Source organism: Simochromis diagramma, unplaced genomic scaffold (assembly GCF_900408965.1).
Source record: "Simochromis diagramma unplaced genomic scaffold, fSimDia1.1 OVJJ01000216.1, whole genome shotgun sequence".
Lineage (NCBI taxonomy): Eukaryota > Metazoa > Chordata > Actinopteri > Cichliformes > Cichlidae > Simochromis > Simochromis diagramma.
The window spans coordinates 17,447,796-17,467,190 of NW_024386883.1; the positions used below are offsets into that span (position 1 = coordinate 17,447,796).

Sequence of the window (19,395 nt, forward strand, 5' to 3'; positions counted from 1 at the left end):
CTGAACAAAAAGATAAAGTCTGCTTTGGATTATTTGGGATTATCATTAAAAACAGTCGAATTGTCTGAATTTCTGAGTTGGCAAATCTTATTTATTTTTATTTTTGAAATTTATACACACGTCTTTAAAAATTTACATTTTATATATATATTTTTATTTTAATCTCTGACTCCATGTATTCCAACCTGCAGTTGTTAATTCAAATATAAATGTAGATAACACAGTGCTGCTGCAAATCAGTGGCAGAAATGATTAAGCGTGTATGCCTTAAGAGATGTCAGTGCGTAAAGTTCGTGCGTAAACGCTTTCCAAAAGTAAAACAAGACTTTGAATCCTACAAAGATTTACAGATTTACAAAGTACTTTCTGCTGCAACATTTTCGGATAGCCGATAGTTGCTCCTTGTGCAGGGTCTTGAAATTATGGTGCATGTTTTCAGAAGCCTATCCAGACTCTCCTCCCATCCTGGGCGCTGCCCTCCATTGGCTGACTCCTTTTCACGCAGATATCCAAGTCATATAAACCTGGGGCCTCACACCTTCACCAGGGTCAAATTTCTTGGTCAAGTCAGAGCTGCCTCGTTTGGAAACGATTTCAAGAAGGAAACACAAGTGGAGCCCTGCTCATCGCCGAGATTTCTTCTGTGGAATTTAAAACGTTTTTCTCGGCCTGGGCTGAAGCCGCGTTCAGAATGAATACGATGTGAAGGCGGTGGTTGTTTTTGTTTGACTTGTTAATAAATCCAGAGGAAGACGTATTTAAATCTTGAATGATTTCTTTTGGCTGCGGATCCCCGAGCAAAGATCGTTTTGGGGCGGCAGCAGAGAGAGGCCGAAGGGAAACACGGCAACGACCATATTTGCAATCCCGCTCAGCATGAACCTCATCGGGGGTTACCAGCATCACCACCACCTGATGCACGAACCCTTCCCTTTCGTCCAGCGGTGTCACCAGGATGCACCGTACTTCCAGAGCTGGGTGGTGAACCACGGCGAAGTGCCCCCTGATTTCCAGATTCAGGCGCCCTACCCAGCTGCGGAGCTGGGAGCGCCCGGAACGACGCACGATGCCCGGCTGGAAGGGCTCCAGGCCGGGATGGGAAAGAGGAGAGCGTCGGGGCCGAAGAAGGAGCGCCGGAGGACGGAAAGCATCAACACAGCTTTCGCCGAACTCAGGGAGTGCATCCCCAACGTGCCGGCGGACACAAAACTGTCAAAAATCAAAACTTTACGCCTGGCGACCAGTTACATCGCTTATCTGATGGACGTCCTGGCCAAAGACTCCGGGGAGACGGAGGGCTTTAAGGCCGAAATTAAGAAATTTGAAAACCGGGATTTGAAACGAAAACGGGAGCTGGTAAGTTACGAGTGTCGAAGTGAAATGCAACCCAACCCAAAGCATTTTTCTGGGATTCGGTAACATGTTAGTCAGTGTAAAAGCAGCTGTAGGCCTGAAAATGATGAATGCTTCAGCATGACCTTTCGGATTGAAGTACCGTTAATGTTTAACCTGCAACCAAAGCCTTTTTATCGCTTTATAATTATATCATTTTATTTAATCTCATTTTTCCTTCAAATAATTCCCAGTTATGAGTCCCAGTTGAAATATCGGCCAAATTATATTTTAAACTAACCTAACAAACAATAAAAAAAACAACATTTAACAGTTTGTGCATGTAAACATTTATGACGTGTTAATTATAGTGAATGCATAATGTTTGCTAACAGTTTCTAATTGTAGATTTAGACTCAGATATTTAGGCTTGAATATGTGCAGGCCTAAAATATTGACATGAATAACAAGCTATTATTAATTATTAATAACAGTTATTATTATTTGTTATTAATTATATAGCTCCTAATCATAGCCGACGAAAAGTAAATGTCCTTTCCTTATTAGATATACAATAAAATGCTGTTTTAGACAAATGATAAAGTCTTTATCGTTTCTATGAATTTAAAAGATTACTAGTCAATATTGGGGTACGTGACAGGCAATGCCTGATGCTCCGACCCAGGAGCTGACTTACTGTCAATTAGTGAAATCCTGTTATGTCATCGCCCTGAATGCGTCACTAAAACCTCCAGTTTTCTTCAGATTACACGAGGATAACTTAGAGTCGAAATCCAGATTTATTTATAAAGCACATCTAAAAATAGAGTGCATCACATGAGACAAAGATTGGAATACAGATAAATATGATGTGCGAAATAGCGCAAAAAGCTCAAATAAAGTAAAAGCAAAGTGGCCCTCAGCTCTCTGTCCTGCTGATTATGTTGTGGTGTTTTGGTCTCCATCCTCATTCTCATCCTCCTCCCCCTCCTCCCACAGACCGACGGCCTGCCGGAGTCCTTAGGAGCCGAGAAGAAGGTGAAAGGCCGGACTGGGTGGCCGCAGCAGGTCTGGGCTCTGGAGCTGAACCAGTGACCTCCACTTCTCAACCCGAAAACAACTCCTCAGAGACTCTGGATTCAAATCAGATTTAAAATAAAACAAACCACTGAGTGAACCTAAGCACGTCGCTGTGGCCGTGCGGCGATGCGCAAAAAAGAGCGAACTAAAGGACAACACGGGCATAAAAGGTGGAGGGACGTGGAGAGCTCCAGGACAGACGTCTTCTTCTCTCGTGCCGTGGTTTCTAAGCCGATTCACAGATCCGATTGTAGGTGTTTGATATTTGTGGTATTTCTGCTTTGTTGATGTTTTCCACCCCTGCGGACCAGATGTCGTGATGGAAGGTGTCAAAAACACATCTGTCTCCCCTTAAATGTGTGTTTACCTGACGCTGTCTTCCCAGTTAAAGGAAATGAAGCAAAAAATAAATAAATTATAAGAAGGTGGAAGAAGTCTTCAGTATGAAGCCATTTAAATTTAGATATGTTTTTTTTTTTCAGATCAGAGACACCGGTTTATTTCTCAGTGTTAATAATTTATAGAGTTTTGTTAAACCAGGAAGCAGTTATAAATTTCAGTTTTGTGCGTGTTGGCGTATTTTTTCTTCCTTTTTTTCTTTAAAAATTAATATTTCATTTCTTACCTTAAACTTACTGTACTTAATTTACTTAATGCTGACACAAAAACGTGTACAAAATAGGAATAATTTACATGTCAAAAATAAAATTAAAATGTTAACTTTTAAATCATGGATCGAGTAAGTACTAAAAAAAATCGGACGATTTTTATAGATGTCTGGCTTCTAAAGATACAATCAAATAAACGGAAGCCGGAAGAAACACATCATGAAAGGGGGGACACGTTTTTGTTTATCACTGTTCCATCCCGCTGTATTATTTCATTTTCAGGTATTTTCGTCCACAGTAGGTTTTCCCAGCTCAATTATCTCCCAACAGACCCTCTGTGTGTGTGCGCGTGAACTCTCCGGGCTGTTGTTTCGCGTAGGAATCGTATTGAATTTACTGAATCTACCTCAAATACTCTACACGATGTCACTGTCCGCTGGGAGAAGACACCGACTGTTCAGTTACCGCAACTTTATTCACTCCGTCATGTAAAACTTAAAAAACAAAACAAAATCAAAAGACCCAATAGGATAAAAGTTTATTAATGTGCGCAGTGGTGATGGAAATGTGCATTAGATGTGAAATTATATATATATAGTTCCGTAAATAAATGATTATTTTAAGACACTAGCTGTGTTTGGTGAAAGTGTTTTTTCCCCCCATCATGTTTAAAATTATTATCATTATTATTATTATTATTGTTGTTACGTTATTTTTTTTTTTAGCCATGTAGGTGTTATACCCATTGCTTGGTCCCAAGTAAGAAAAAAAAACAACGAAAAACAAAAAAACCTAAATCTTGATATGGACAATAAAGTTTTTTTTTCGAACAGCAGGATTTTTTTTTTTTACATTTATTTAAAATTTAATATTTCTAATTCCTTTTTTTTTTTTCTTACTTTTACTCATTTGCTTCCCAACTGAGTTTGTTTCACCAACACAAGTTATATGTAGGCCCACATCTAAATTATCCATTTGTTAATAGTTTTCTGGTATGTTTTAAATCTACATATAATTTGAAATAACATAAAAAGCGCTATCGTGTTAACCGGATGCTGTTCAACAAATTCATTACTTTGAAAATGTAACGCTGTCCTTATCCTTTAAATAATTTCCACAGGTTGACAGTCTGCTGTTCTCCACAGTTTCCTTCATATTATTTATTTATTTATGATTCTTTTGCAAAAAGCTAAATAAAAGAACAGCGTGAAGTAAGTGTTGTTTCCAAATGTAAGAAAAAAAAAAAACCAATGGACTGCTGTCGCGCTACAGTAGCAACAGTGACACCTTGTGGTCGATGGGCGTCATTGTAAAAATACAGCATGAGGAAACTGCAACTTTCAACCAAGTAAAAGAAAACTTTTTCTTCATCTTTAAATATAGTGTGGTGGAAAACATGTAGGACAAAGTCAAGGCCTCTGAATCTCCAGTGCATTTCGTTTAAAAAAATAAAAAATAAAAATACAGTGCCAATCTGTTAGAAAGCATTAAATGAAGAGCTCCAATACAGTTTAAACATCAGTCCTAATAGACTTAAAATACTTTGATGCTAAAGTGCTATAAGAACTTATCATATAGGATCATACATTAAACCACTGAAGCATAATGTGTATATAACTTTATTTAAAAATATTATCTCCAGCTGTCCAGCGATGCATTACTTACATGTTCTGCTTCATGTTTAGTGACAGAGCATAAGGTATTTCTAGATTGTACTTTTTAAAATAAGTGGCATGGAGTACAAAGTATAATCTTTACATAGAAAACACTTAAAGCACATCGCTGGTTCTATTGTATAATTAGTCTGGTGTTATTGACCTCTGGTCACAACATGTTAAAAGAGCAGAGATGAGGCTTTTTCTTCTTCCTGTACAATACATTTATTTATATTAATAGGAGCAACAAGCAGTCATACTTAAATATGTTTCTTTTTCCTAATACAACAATTAGGTTAACGTGGCATGACCTACACATTAATAAAGATGGATGTTACCTACATGACACTAACAAACCTACAAGCAAAATTTAAAATGTGACACTTAAAAAAAGAGAGCGAGGGAGAGAGAAAAGGACAAATCTGACACAAATCGTGCGCACAATTATCCAAAGTGCACGTACGATCCGTGCCTCCGCCACCATAAAAGACAAAGAGGATGTGTCTGTAAAACAGCAAAGATGTCCGTCACCTGGAGGTTGCAGCAGTGCTTTAAAAATTTTTAAATAAACTTATAGGTCGTCAGCAGCGCGTTTGCTTTATCACATTAAGTGTTTTTAAACACATCAACAGGTGGTTAACGGTGGCTAGCAACCCAACAGCTCCCACTCATTTCCCATCACTTCAGGCAGCTTAAAAAAAAAAAAAAACAGAAGGGAAAAAAAAGGAACTGAACAAAAGTAAAAAAAAAAAAATAAACAAAAAGCCAAACGTATTATTTCTTCTGCTTTAAATGTAAATAACTGAGTCTATACAGAGAAAAAACATGTTGCTGTTTGATGCCGTTTTACTGCCAAATGAATCGTGCTGGACTGAAGCAGCAGCAGGTTCACCACTATGAAAAGGTTTTTTTTAAGTTTTTAAAATTTTAAATCTCACCCGCCGATACGGAAGAAGGGCATCCACATGTAACACATATTCAAAATTGTGAATAAAAGAAGAACATTAATTTTTTTTCTCCCGCTTTCACCAGGCTAACCTGTCAGCCCACTTTGGAGGAATGAAATTAAGAGCAGAGATTTTATCCGCTGTAAACACCGTCGGATGGCAGCACAATACAGCCCGACCATTCATGCAGGCACAGCTTTCACTTAATGTGGAAGGAAAAAAAAGAAAATAGAAATGATATATGCAACCAGACACAACCTTTGAACAACTTGTGGAATTAAGGCTGAACTAAAGCTTACTTAAACTTAAACTGGGTTACAGAAATAAAGAAATCAGCATGTGTATGTTCACAGGTACAAAAGAAAAAGAAAAAAAAAGAAACCACTAACAAATAGAAGACTGAGTCACAACGTATCACATCCTTACTCGGTTCTTCTTCCTTTAATGTTTTACACAACATTTATAATCATTATCTTCACCATTTGCAGCTTTTAAAGAGTGAACCTGAGCCTTAATGTTCTGGATGTGACTTCAGACCAGGGTGGCATTTCTTTTCCAACAGTCACGTATGAAGAAAGAGGGAAAAATCCCACTTATCATCGCATCATTCAGCTCCATCTCGCAGTCTCGTTTGGCACAAGCATTCCTCACTGTGAGCGTGTTTAACAGTCAACTTGGCAAAGAAAACCAAAATTACCAAAAGTTGTTTTGTTATCTTTTTGACTCTTAAGGCAGGAGCTGCATTCAGCTAAGTCGCTTGAGTCGGACGCTGTTCTTTTGTACATATAGACACAGTTGTGTTACAGTATGACGACATAAAACTCTGCAGAGTGAGTCCTTGTAATCAGCAGTCTTTATGGTCCTGGCTTTCGTAAATCAGGGAATACCTTGGAGAGGGCCAAGTCAAAAGGGAGAGACTGGATTTCTGTGAAGAGGGCCAAAAAGCCAAAATGAACTCATCTCACCCTGGATTTCTGTTTTGAGTCCTTTAAGGACAACAGCAGTTCGTGTCCTGTTCTCAGAGGGGAGCAGGAGGGTGCAGAGGAGCCGTTACTGAAGTCCAGGTTTTGTCTGTAGCTACAGTTGTTGTTGTTGTGGTTGTAGCTGCCGCTGTGATTGTTGTGGGAGAAGTTTAGTCCAGCGGTTTGCCACCGTCCCCTTTCTGGTCCAAGCGGCTCTTGCTGCTCTTCACCATGTAAATAAAGTAGGTCAGCGTCTCCTTCTCGTTCACTGGAATATTCCGGAAGTGACGGCTCACCGTCTGCAGAAGGGAGAGAAAGAGGGAAGCGGTTAAAAGAAAAGCGATATACATCGTTTGTTTCAGGGTTGGTAAGCGAAAAGACTGAGACTGCATACCTGACTGCTGAAATCTTCCATCACACCATTAAATTAAATCCCCAGAAAGAAATCTGGATCCAGATTAGTTTGTGATATTTGTAAATGAGAACATGGCGACACGGTTTCTCATTTTTCTGCAATTGTGAAAAATTTAACTTTTCCATATCTCGCACTGGTTTCCCAAGTTTTCCCAGAGCCAGATTTGGAGAAACTTTAAAAGTTGATCACTTCTAAGTTGGCCCCTCCTCTGATATGATGTTTATATGAGTCAGTCACATGATAATGAGCAGCTTTTTTGGGAGTTATTATTTGAGAAATGCTCCATTGTTGTCCAAAAAATGAGAGCGACTTTATACTTCTTTAAAAAGCAACCCCATGATTCCTCTTAATCAGCTTTGACTAATAAGTTGTTTAAAACTATGTAAACACACCTCTTACAAACATTGTAGGTGCCCTCTGGACACCTACAATCCTTGCTTTAAGAAGAGTTGGTGCTTTTAACCTCTTCTTGGTTATTCATTTGCACAGAGGGCCAAGTGATGCATCAATCAAAAGCAAATGGAGTTGAATTTATAGCTCAGGGAACAAAAACATTTTACAGAGTGAAAACAACACTACAGTACAAAGCTGGCTCCAGTCAATTTATAATTACTGGAAATAGTCCTTGCGGTGTCTGCACTGAAAGCGTCGATCACCAAAAGCACCGGGCCTAAACTAAACCCTGAAAAATAGCCATTTGTGTTCTTTACCTCGACTTTTACAGAGCCAAACATCCTCTGCACAGCCTCTCACATTGCTATGCTTCTCCTGAACACGGCTGAACACAGGACAGCTGTAACTGGTTGTGGGGCTGTTGACTGGTGTTTTATTAATGATGTGGTAGGCTCATTAATAGGAGGGTTTGAATGTGACTAAAAGCCTGGGGAAACATCCAACTTACAGCCCAGTTTGATTTCATTCATTCCCACTGTTAGCCCAACACCACATGCGACCCCAGCTGACCCCATCTCAGGATGACCGGGAGCGCAAAGCACAGAAGGTAATTATAAGGACGAGGGCGGAGCTGGCTGCACCGAGTCCACCTGTCGATTTGGGAAATCAGTCTAACAATTTGCCATTACAGCTGAATGGGAGCGCCAACACTTCCTATATCACAGCAGCATACACTAATGAGAGCAGCTCAGTGATCAACATTCCCAAAGAAAAGAAAAAAAAAAAGAAAAATTAGTGAGATGTACTGGATTAAAAAAAACACAAATCCACTCTCACGGTAGTCTCCCTGATGAAAGCGTTAGGGTACACAACACCCCAAATGAAAAGCAGCATCTGCTGTTACCTCTGCCAGCTGGGCCTTGTTGAGGCCGGGCCTGGTCTGGAGCTTGTAGTGTCGCTTGTAGCGTCTCAACGTGTTCACTTGCAGCTGGAAAAGGTCCACCTGAAATCACCAAGAGAAGCAGGGACTCAGTGAGTCGGTTCAAAGCGATGAGCTTTTTGTTTTGTTTTTTTTTAAATCCTGCTTTCCATGGTTTATGCAAGGCTCCCAGTGGCTTCTGCCTCTTTTTCAGCTTTTAAAGGAGCTGAAACTTTAATGATGCACAGAGAGAAAGTGGGTCAATGCAGCATGAAAATACATGAAAACAAGTAAATCCAGAACAGATTTATTTTTCTTAAAGAAGGAAATTGTGGCAATCCAAACGTGGTCTGAGCTTAGTGCTGCCTTCTCAAATATGGCTGCACTGGGGAACAGAGAAACATCCACTGTGGGGTTTCAAGCAGTTTAAATGTATCATTACAGGCCACGAGGAGTGCTGTTGAGCACAATGAGAGGGGACTAACTGTGAACCCACAGCTCTCATTACACAACCCAAAAGTTAATACAGGATAAATATTACCCATCCACACCAAGAAAGCTCCACCCACACAGTGACATGGAATCAGGTGAGGCAAAGAAAAAGACTTAGGTGTTTTTACCCAGAGAGAAATAAAGTTTGTTTAAAAGGTTCACTTTAAAACTGCTGCACAAACATTAACGAGCCATATGTAAGCATTTAATTTTGCTTAACAGAAGTGATTCTTTTTTCAATTATAACTTTAAAAAGTTACTATATATTGTATGTGCTTCTGACAAAAAGTAACACATTGTAAACAATATAGTGACATACACAAAGCCACTTGAATCTTAATGAAAACAGTGATACTAATTTGTAGTCACACCATCCAGTCTTATGTGAGTGATTAACACATTCACCTTAGATGGCAATCTTTGGTTTGAGAGACAAACAGAGGCTCAGGGGAGCTAGCATACTCCTGCCAATCCCTTCCACTCTCTAACTGATGCCTAAAAAACTGGGAGTTTATAAACAATATTAAAGGGCTGCCTGCTCGCAAAGCAGGAAGAATTGCTGCAAACACAGAGGGCAATGTTCATAAAGTATGCAAAGCAACATCTGGATAAACCAGAGTTCTTTTGGAGACGAATGTTGATGTGGATAAATTATAACTGAGGGTTTTTTGCTTTTTTTTTTTTAAATCAAGCTTAGAATGTTTACGACGTATACATCAGTTCTGCAAAGTCAGTAAAGAAAGTGAAACTAAAACTAGTGCAGGGAAATCATCCAAAGCATTCCTCAAAGTTCACCATGGACTGCTTAGAGAAACAAAACAAGCCAAGCTTTTAAACATGAGGTACGCGGAAAACATCGAAAGCAAGGAAAGAAACTTGAATACTTGGACAACAGAGCTTCAGCATCATTATAATGATTAACGTTTCACTCCCTGTTACCTCGGGCACCTCCACATCATGATCTGGGGATTCCCCTCCATCATCGCTGGTCTTCCTCTTCCTCTTGTTGCGAACACTCTGAATGAAATTCTTGTGAAAGTCACAGATGTAGAGATGTCGCACCTGTGGGAAAAGATGGGAGAATTCCATTAATGCAAAGCTTCAGGTTCACCAGTCTCACTGGTCATTTCCAGATTGTTTAATACAGTTTTTCAAAATCATTCTCAAGCTTCTGCTTTAATGTCAACCAAAACAACACTTCTGTTTTTGCCGTTCTACTTTAAGCCTCTTGTTTGCAGCCACGCAGAAATCATCCAAAATGTGTCACTCAAAACAGGAAGTGTCTCATTAAAGACCTCCACACTGAAACTGTGACTCTACGCTCTGCTCGTCTTCCATGTGTTGTCTCAGCTGAAAGCCTCTAATGCAACAATCCCTGTATCTTTGTGTGATCATAAGCACGTAACTCCTCAAGGCCACACTTTCACTGTATGACGTGTCACTCGAGTCCCTGCATGTCATGAATAAACTAGGAGAGTTAACACACAAACACAAATGAATAGAAGCTCATTCCCTGAGCTGACACGTGGGTGTAACAAATCACCAACGTGCCCACGGCCACCACCTTGTAGGAAACACACAGGACACAAACGAGAGTGGACACAGTGAGGAGCAAAGCATGCAGAGTGGCTTAATGCAGCAACAACAGACACCTGTACACTCGTGGATATGACACTGCTGTGCATAACGGGGCAAAACTGGGGCCCGTAGGTTCTTCTTAATCTTTTTCAGTGTTGTGGACAAACTGCACAGCAGATCACACAAGGACGCTATGTAAACCTGCCATATGTTTGTGTTATTCAGCAGCTGCTGTAATGCGAACACTATTCATGAGCTGCTCATTCGCCAACTGTTTGAACCAAAGTGTTTCTCAAAGCGTGAGGGAATCTGACTAAAAGGAAGAATATACACAATCTCATTTCTGTAATGAAAATAAAAGAGTTTGCCATTGTTATTACTGGAATTTCGCTTTGATCCAGATTTGCTGTTTTTGTTAATAACTGATAAAACTTTCTCCAGCTTTTAAAGTGGGGCATACTCAAAAGCTTGACTGCGTTCTCTTCAAATGCGCCAATCTGCTGATTTTCTCCGTTTTGTCACTCGGTTAGATAACCCTCTTTTGTTTTGTTTAAAAATGTGGCTCTGGGCTAATGAATGCTTTTGTTTTTGTTCCCAGACACAGTAAACAAAACCAGTGTTTGTGGAGCTACAAGGCAGCCTGTCATCCCCAACAATATTGAGTTTCAGTGGTCTTATTCCCAGACATCTTTGTGCAAAAAATTGACAAAACTGGGGCTGGGAACAGTTGCTGTCTCAAAGTATGAGGCCCTCACTATGGCCTGAGGCACTTTTACTTTAACATGGACCCTACAATTTTTATTGATTATCCTGGTGCTGTAACAACAATTTCCCAATAATTCCAATAAAGTATCTTCCTATAATGTCTGCTCACTCCGAGTAAAGTGCTGTCTGTTGCTAAATATAAGCAAAATATGAAAAGAGAACTTCTAAAAAAGTCTCTGCTTCACGTCTCAACAAGTGTCTCTCTCACTGTGGGCTCACACAGACCACGTGATAACTGCTGGCACAATCAGCTGTAATAAATGCGTATCAGACAGCGCGTGCCATTAAATAACTGCCATAAAAGAAGCCAAGTCGCTGCAAAGCTCTTCAGCAGACACACGGTAGCGATGCGGTGTGGAGTTTAACTTTAACAATTGTCGACAGCCGGCATTAAAACTCGACTGTTGCTATAACTGGACTGACATTTAGCAACTCGTTAAGCTTCCCTGGCAACAGCCATTTTATGAGCAGCGGCGGGGGCGTGTTGGAGAAAACTGTTGCGACGACAGAAAGCTCTGAGTTCGGGACACTGCTATCCCACACGACGCTCAAGTAACGAGCACAGCTAACGTTAGCATGACAGCTAAATCTCTCAGCAAGCAGGACTACCACAGTCTGCTAACTTTACCTCCAGCAGGACCGGAAAGCTCTGTGGTCACAATAACTGACGCTAACCGGCTAACTAGCATTAGCTGACAGCTGTTCAGATTCCACTAACTTTCAGCCACCCCCGCACTCTGTTCAAGACTTTAAAATACGCAATAACATGCTTTGTCTTACACTCTTGTCGATGTCCAGTTTGAGCTTCTTCTGTGATATGCTCTTCTGGATTCTCTTGCTGAAGGAGGCGTTTCCAGCAGACCGGCCGCAGCGTTCTCCGTCCTCGATCAGGCAGCAGCTCTGACCGTAAAACGGCGGAGCAGGCGGTCCGTCGTGGCTATCTTCCTCTGTGCTGAACCCATTCATTCTGTACTTGTGACGATGTGCCTGCTTTAACCTCAACAATTAAAAAGAGGAGCGCCAACAAAAAACAAACAGCGTCAGGTGGGACACTTAGTCTCCTGTTCACCCGTTGCCCTTTTATGAAAGACAATTCTGGCAACGTTAGCTAGCGAGCTACCTTGGCTAAGTGGCTACAATGTAAATTTAACAGCCCCTGATGTTTTGATGCCGACTTGCAAGTTATTTAAAAACACGATCGCTGCCATAGGTTGAAGACATATTCGTATATATCTCCGGCAGACTGGCGCCGTCAGTCTCTGCTTACACTGGCTAGCTCCAGTGCTAGCGGTGCAGCAAGGTGGATGAGCTGCCGCTGATGCAGGAATTCCTTCGGTGAGACCGCCGCAGTTCGTCCCTGTAACCAGCCGTCGCTTCTGCGCGTACGACAACAACTTATCTGTAACTCCGAGCTATAAAAACACTGGCGGCTACAGCTTTCTAACCAACTTTGACTAAATTACACATTTAACGACGTACACCTCTAACGATTACGGCACTCTTTCGAGGAGATCCTACAATGGAACATGCTCTGTCTATGGGGCGGAAGTTCCCATACTGAGCGCCCATTGGCTCATTTCGTACAAAGGCGGGCTTAATGTACAAAAAGTGACATTTCCATTGGCTCTAACCAACTTCAATTTTGCAGCCCAGTTCTTCCTGTATCGTTCGGCGTCAGATGTTTTCTACTATGAATCGGAGTTAAAGGTGGCGTTGCTGCCAGTTAAAGGGGCTTTTGACGACACGACACACTTTCGAAATCAGTTTTTCTTTCGTAATGTTAAAGTTTTATTGATTTTTGACGAGTCACCACTTCTATCACACGAAGTGAGTGTATGCGAAATTGAAGGGGGAACCCCACTTTCGTTAAGTCTGGCTTTGAATCGTTTGCGTTCTTTGGATTCGTGATACGAAGGAGACATTGTTACTAATTTGCATATCGTCACAGTTACTAGTTTACCGCTTCAAACAAACCATCGAAGGTCAATATTAAAAGACTGGTTTGTAGCGGCGTGCTCTCGGGAGCTTAAACAGCATTTAAGCTACATGAGGACAGAGTGAGGACAGAATTGTTCGCATCAACACGGTGCAGTTCCACACTTGACCGCTGGAGGGAGACAAAACCTCACAAATGAATAAAAACCTGAGGAACAACAGACTCCTTCACATGCCGTGCCTTGATTTGGACTACATAGGCCAAAGGTTTTGACTGCTCATCATTCATCATTTTGGTAACATCTCAAGTAATATAACTCCGACTTGACTGTCAAGGATATAAAGCCATTTTAGTGACTAAAAATGTTGGGTTTTATAGTTCAATGGGCAATGGTGTTTTCTTTATTTCTAGCCATCCATTTTTCTTCGTGGGGTACTGGAGCCTAACCCTGCTGTCACAGGGTGAAAGCCAGGGTACACCCTGGAGAGGTCGCCAGTCTGTCACAGGGCTAACACAGAGAGTCAGGCGTTCACGTTCATATTCAGATCTATTTAGAATCACCAATTAATCTAACCTATTCAGCCAAACCACATACATGTTTGTATGGAAAGAGGCTGGAGTAACTGGTGATGACACATGCAAATACTTGAAAGGCCCCAGCTGACAAGTGAATTGCAGCCCACAATTTTTTTTGCTGTGAGGCATCAGTGCTGCCCACCATTCTTTATCTGTAACTGATATCCTTAAATGTTCAAATGCAATTCATTGTGGTTTTCTTTTGCAAAAAGGGGTTGTGTCAAGCGTGGGCTAGTTTCAATTCAGCTTTATTTATATAGTGCCAAATCACAGCAACAGTCACTTCAAGTTACTTTCTAAGGTATACTGACTTTTTGTTCAAGTACAGGTCATTCCCGGATCCTAACTTTATCCTAACTTTTAATCCAACTCTGTCATGACATCTGTTGTGCCATATTGCCATCATTTTCCAAATGCCACACCACATTTTGGACTGTAAAGTCCATTGTTATCTTCAATTAAAAGCTGAAAATTACTGAAAAAAAATGTTGTTCAGATTCTGCTCTTAACCTACTTATGTCACAAGATCATAACATGGTTATTACGCTTCATCCATATGTAACTGCTGATCAGTGCTGTTGGCTGTACCTAGGTCTAGGTTAAAGACAAGAAGTGAGGTTGTGTCTTCCAAGTTGTTGAATTCTCTTCAATTGGACTGAACATCTGTGGACGCTGCTGATACCTTAAAAAAGAAGCTTAGCTCCCCCCTGTGCAGGATTGTCTTTAATAAGTTTTATCCATTTATATTGTTTCAGTTGTGGCACATTATGACTATTGCTTTAGATAAGAGCTATAAAAGCACATTTTACTTACAATTACACAATGAAATGTCAGCATAAGTGTGTAGTTATATTTTCTAATATTATTCTTGTAGAAACGACTTGGATGTGTTTGACAGATTAAATTGTGCTTAAGGCAACTGCAGAGCAAGAAGAAATTCAGATTCTTTAGCAAAAAGAAGAAGCAAAATCAATAGTACTCATTCACTAAAAGGGAAAACCATTATTCACCAGGAAAAAAACTTTATTCAGCCTTATATTAGTAGTTTATAATGTGTTATTGCATTATTGATTCTGTTTTAATATTATAGTCACCGGTGCAAATTAGATACGTTCCTCTAGGAATTTATCAGAATCAGAATCAGAAAGGGTTTTATTGCCAAATGTTGAGCAGGTTTACAACATTAGGAAATTGCTGCGGTGCTTCAGTGCAAACATACTGTCATAAATTACGCTTAAATAGACATGAAAATAAAAATGAGAATAAGAATTAAAAGTGCTAAGTAGATAGATATATACATGAGTGCTGGTGGTGATCAGTGCCAAACATGGAATGATGCAGTGAACACAGCGTAGGGTCATGAGTTAGTGGTGGGAACAGTCATACGGTTATTGTTCATGTGTCCAACAGCAGAGGGGAAGAAACTGTTCTTATGGCGAGAGGTTCTGGTGCGAATGGACCGGAGCCTCCTGCCTGAGGGGAGCAGGTCAAACAGACTGTGTCCAGGGTGAGAAGGGTCAGCTGAGATCCGAGCTGCACGCCCCAGTGTCCTGGAGGTGTACAGGTCCTGCAGAGATGGGAGTCTGCAGCTAATCACCTTCTCAGCAGAGCGCACAACACGCTGCAGTCTCTGTTTGTCCCTGATAGTGGCACCAGCGTACCACACGGTGATGGAGGAGGTGAGGATGGACTCGATGATTGCAGTGTAGAATTGCATCATCGTCCGTGTTGGCAGGTTGAATTTCTTCAGCTGCCTCAGGAAGTACATCCTCTGCTGGGCTTTCTTAATGACGGAGGTGATGGTGGGCTCCCACTTCAGGTCCTGAGTGATGGTGGTACCCAGGAAGCGGAATGAGTCCACAGAGGTGATGGGGGTGTCAGACAGGATGATGGGGGGGAGTGGAGCTGTGTGCTTCCTGAAGTCCACAATAATCTCCACTGTCTTCTGGGCATTCAGCACCAGGTTGTTGTGGCTGCACCAGGACACCAGACGTTCAACCTCCCTCCTGTAGGCAGACTCATCCCCGTCCGAGATGAGCCCAATAACGGTGGTGTCATCTGCAAACTTGATTAGCTTGACAGACTGGTGGGTGGAGGTGCAGCAGTTGGTATACAGGGAGAAGAGCAGAGGAGAAAGAACACAGCCCTGAGGGGAGCCGGTGCTGATGGTCCGGGAGTCCGAGACATTCTTTCCCAGCCTCACATGCTGCTTCCTGTCCGTCAGGAAGTCAGTGATCCACCGGCAGATGGGATCAGGCACATTCATCTGGGAAAGCTTGCCTTGGAGATGGTCTGGAAGGATGGTGTTGAAGGCAGAGCTGAAGTCCACAAACAGGATCCTGGCGTAGGTTCCTGGGGAGACCAGATGCTGCAGGATGAAGTGTAGGGCCATGTTGATGGCGTCATCTACAGACCTGTTGGCTCTGTATGCAAACTGCAGGGGATCCAGGAGGGGGGCCGTGAGGGTCTTGAGATAGGAGAGAACCAGGCGCTCAAATGACTTCATGACCACAGATGTCAGAGCCTCTGCTCTGTAGTCATTTAATCCAGTGATCCTAGGTTTCTTGGGGACAGGGATTATGGTAGAGGACTTGAAGCAGGCAGGCACATGACATGCCTGCAGTGAGGAGTTGAAAATGCCAGAAAACACTGGGGCCAGCTCGTTTGCACAGTGTCTGAGGGTGGCAGGAGACACACCATCTGGGCCGGGAGCTTTTCGAGCATTCAGACTCTTAAACTGCTTCCTCACACCTGCTTCATGAATATGAAGAGTTGTGGTGGGAGGAGGTGGTGTGAAATCCTCTTTTGTGTGGGGTGAGGAGGGGGGTGTCGTAGGTGAAGTGTTTGAAGGTGGTGATGGCTCTATGGAGGGGGGAGAGGTGGGGGAATGTTGGAAGTGTTGGGGCCATTGGAGGTGTGAAGGCTGCCTGATGGCTCGTCAAAACGGCAGTAAAAGTCGTTAAGGGTGTTGGCCAAGAGCAAGTCATCAGTGGAGTGGGGGGCTTTAGGCTTGTAGTTGGTGATATTCCTAAAACCTTTCCACACAGAGGCCGAGTCATTCTCTGAGATCTGCTGCTGCATCTTCTCAGAGTGCTGATGTTTAGCAACGTCCACTTCTTTAGTGAACCTGTACTTGGCCTCTCTGTAGCAGTCCCTGTCTCCGCTTCTGAACGCCTTTCTCTTTTCCAGCCACAGCTTTTTGAGTTTAGGAGTAAACCAGGGTTTGTCATTGTTATAACTCACCCTGGTGCGTGATGGCACAATGCTGTCCTCACAGAAGTGGATATAGGAGGTGACAGTGTCCGTAAACTCGTCCAAGCTGTTAGAAGCAGCCTTCATTGTGTCCCAGTCTGTAGACTCCAAACACGTGCGAAGCTCCTCCACAGCCTCGTTGCTCCACAGTTTTTTGGTCCTCACGACAGGTTTGGAGAGCTTTAGCCTCTGTCTGTACGCGGGGATTAGGTGGATCATGACGTGGTCAGAAAGTCCGAGTGAAGCGCGGGGCACCGCACGATAGGCCCCGCTGATCGTGCTGTAACAGTGGTCTAATGTCCTCTCCTCTCTGGTCGGGCATGCTTGTATTTGGGAAGCTCATGGCTCAAATTGGCTTTGTTAAAGTCCCCAAGAGCAATGATGAGAGAGTTCGGGAATGTCCGCTCCATGTGCAGTATCTGCTCCGCGAGTGCGCACTGAGCTGCCTGCGCATCTGCATCTGGCGGGATGTAAACAGCGGCCAGGATGAATGAAGCAAACTCCCGCGTAGAATAAAACGGTTTGCAGTGAATAAAAAGGTATTCCAGAGAGGAAGAGCAGTGCTGAGCAATCACTGTTACATCTGTGCACCAGCCACTATTAATGTAGATGCAGACACCTCCACCTTTGGTCTTACCAGAGAGAGAGGCCTGCCGGTCCGCGCGCAGCAGATGAAAGCCCTCCAGCTTGAGCGTGCTGTCCGGGATGTCCTCACAGAGCCACGACTCCGTAAAACATAAGACACAGGAGGAGGCAAAGTCTCTGTTCATGCTTCTCATCGGGGCCAGCTCGTCTATCTTATTCCTGAGTGAGCGTACGTTGGAAAGGAAGATCCCAGGAAGAGCAGTTCGCAGTCCGCGTCTCCTCAGACGCACGAGTGCGCCGGCTCGCTTACCTCTCTTTCGGCGTCTCACTTACCTGATCAGAGTCTGCAGTAAATCTGCCGCAGATGCGACAAATATTGGAAGTAAATCCACAGGTGTTGTAGTCCTGTAGTTAAGAAGCTCTTCTCTGGTGTAAGAATATCCAGAGGAGTGCCCAGACACAGAAGTTATGCACAAAAACAAAACAGAAGTAATGCACTGAAGCACCAGGGCATCCATACGCGGCGCCATGGATATATATATATATACACATACATACACAAGAACTTTACTTACCTGCACAGAGCCTCTGATCACAACCTTATTCATCACCTTCAGGTTAAACTGGAACAACAACCATGAGCCAGACCTTGCTACCAACAAGAGCTGCAGACCTGACTAATGGTGCTGTAGCTGAGCATGGACAAATAACTGCAGCTGGTTCCCAAAATGATAACAGGCTGGGCTGGCCACACTGGGAGCTGTTAATGCTGTAAATGTGAATCTGTTTGTACTCTGTTGCTTTGCTGATGATGTTCTTTGTTGTCATATGTCTAATGTGATATTTACTCTCATGTGCAAACATCTCGCATGAAGAGGTAGGAAATGACTGAGAGAAGGGGTGCCATATCTAAAATATGAAAAGACAACTGAATTCCTCTGTGTAAAACGCAACAAGCGCCACATTAGCAGCTTTCTCTTTGCATTAGGTTATCTCATGAAAAGGCTCGGCAGATGACAGAACAGTGGTCTCTCAGTGTATTCAACGTTGTCCCGACACCTCTTATCCACATCCGGTGACAATTTGAGCGTTATGACATCATCGAGACCGTGAAGTGGGCACGCTCTGGAGAGCGTCATGTAACTGTGCCTAAGTCTGTATAAGATTTAACTGTTGTTGTTCTATTATATTGTCATATCATGTACAGTTGTACCACGACAGCCTTACCTTATAGTATAACTATACACAGACTCATAGTGTTCATAAAGTTGTATATACACAGTTCTATATATGCTCCTATATGAGTACAGCTATTCACAAAACTTCTGATGGGCAACTGCATTTCGTGCCTGTACCGATGCAGGCAATGCAATAAAGTTGAATTCTACTGATGCTATTCTAAAAGCCATCCCAGCTTCTGCGTTGACAGATGAAATGATTATGAAGTTAAGATTTTGTGTGTGTTTTAACATCATCAGTCACAGAGATGATTAAAGTCATTAAAGAAGAAAAAAAAAAGCACGGTAAGAGAGGCAAAACACAAAAGCTCAGGGCCGGGGAAGATACCCAGCAATTTATTTAGAGAGGAGATGATTATGGTTTGAATGAGTCACTTCTCCTTGAGTTAAGCAAATACAGGGATTACAAAGAAAGAGAAAAATCTGTGCCAAATCCATTCAGGATTTGGAGTTGGAAGTAGGTAAAGTTTGATATACAGACTGAAAGGTATTACCAAAGAGTTCAGTAAAGATTGGGTAAATTAAAACATCTGTCTTTAAAAGCAAAAAAATAGTTTTTTTCAAGTGCTGTTTGAAGATGGAGGAAACTAGCACATCTACTCAGATTTTTCAATATCACTGTAGGTGCAAGGGCAAATTTCAAAACTCCTTTTAAACATTTA

At 42.2% G+C, this 19,395-nt stretch overlaps 2 protein-coding genes across 3 annotated transcripts; one reads left to right on the forward strand and one right to left on the reverse strand.

The window, feature by feature from the left end:
* Positions 1–379: 379 nt before the first annotated feature.
* LOC120733995 (heart- and neural crest derivatives-expressed protein 1-like) lies at positions 380–5,400 on the forward strand. The gene is made up of 2 exons (XM_040032535.1): positions 380–1,356; positions 2,332–5,400. The coding sequence occupies exons 1-2, from the start codon at positions 877–879 to the stop codon at positions 2,425–2,427; spliced, it is 576 nt and encodes a 191-aa protein (XP_039888469.1). The 5' UTR covers positions 380–876; the 3' UTR covers positions 2,428–5,400.
* Positions 4,624–13,277, reverse strand: sap30l (sap30-like). 2 transcript variants are annotated; one of them, XM_040032537.1, is made up of 5 exons: positions 12,267–13,277; positions 11,927–12,143; positions 9,743–9,865; positions 8,297–8,395; positions 4,624–6,883 (listed from the first exon to the last, which is right to left on the reverse strand). In XM_040032537.1, exons 2-5 carry the CDS (start codon positions 12,110–12,112, stop codon positions 6,755–6,757), a joined length of 537 nt encoding a protein of 178 aa, XP_039888471.1. In that variant the 5' UTR covers positions 12,113–12,143; positions 12,267–13,277; the 3' UTR covers positions 4,624–6,754. The 2 variants fall into 2 exon arrangements, with proteins under 2 accessions (XP_039888471.1, XP_039888470.1); XM_040032536.1 differs by having other exon boundaries at positions 11,927–13,276.
* Positions 13,278–19,395: the final 6,118 nt, after the last annotated feature.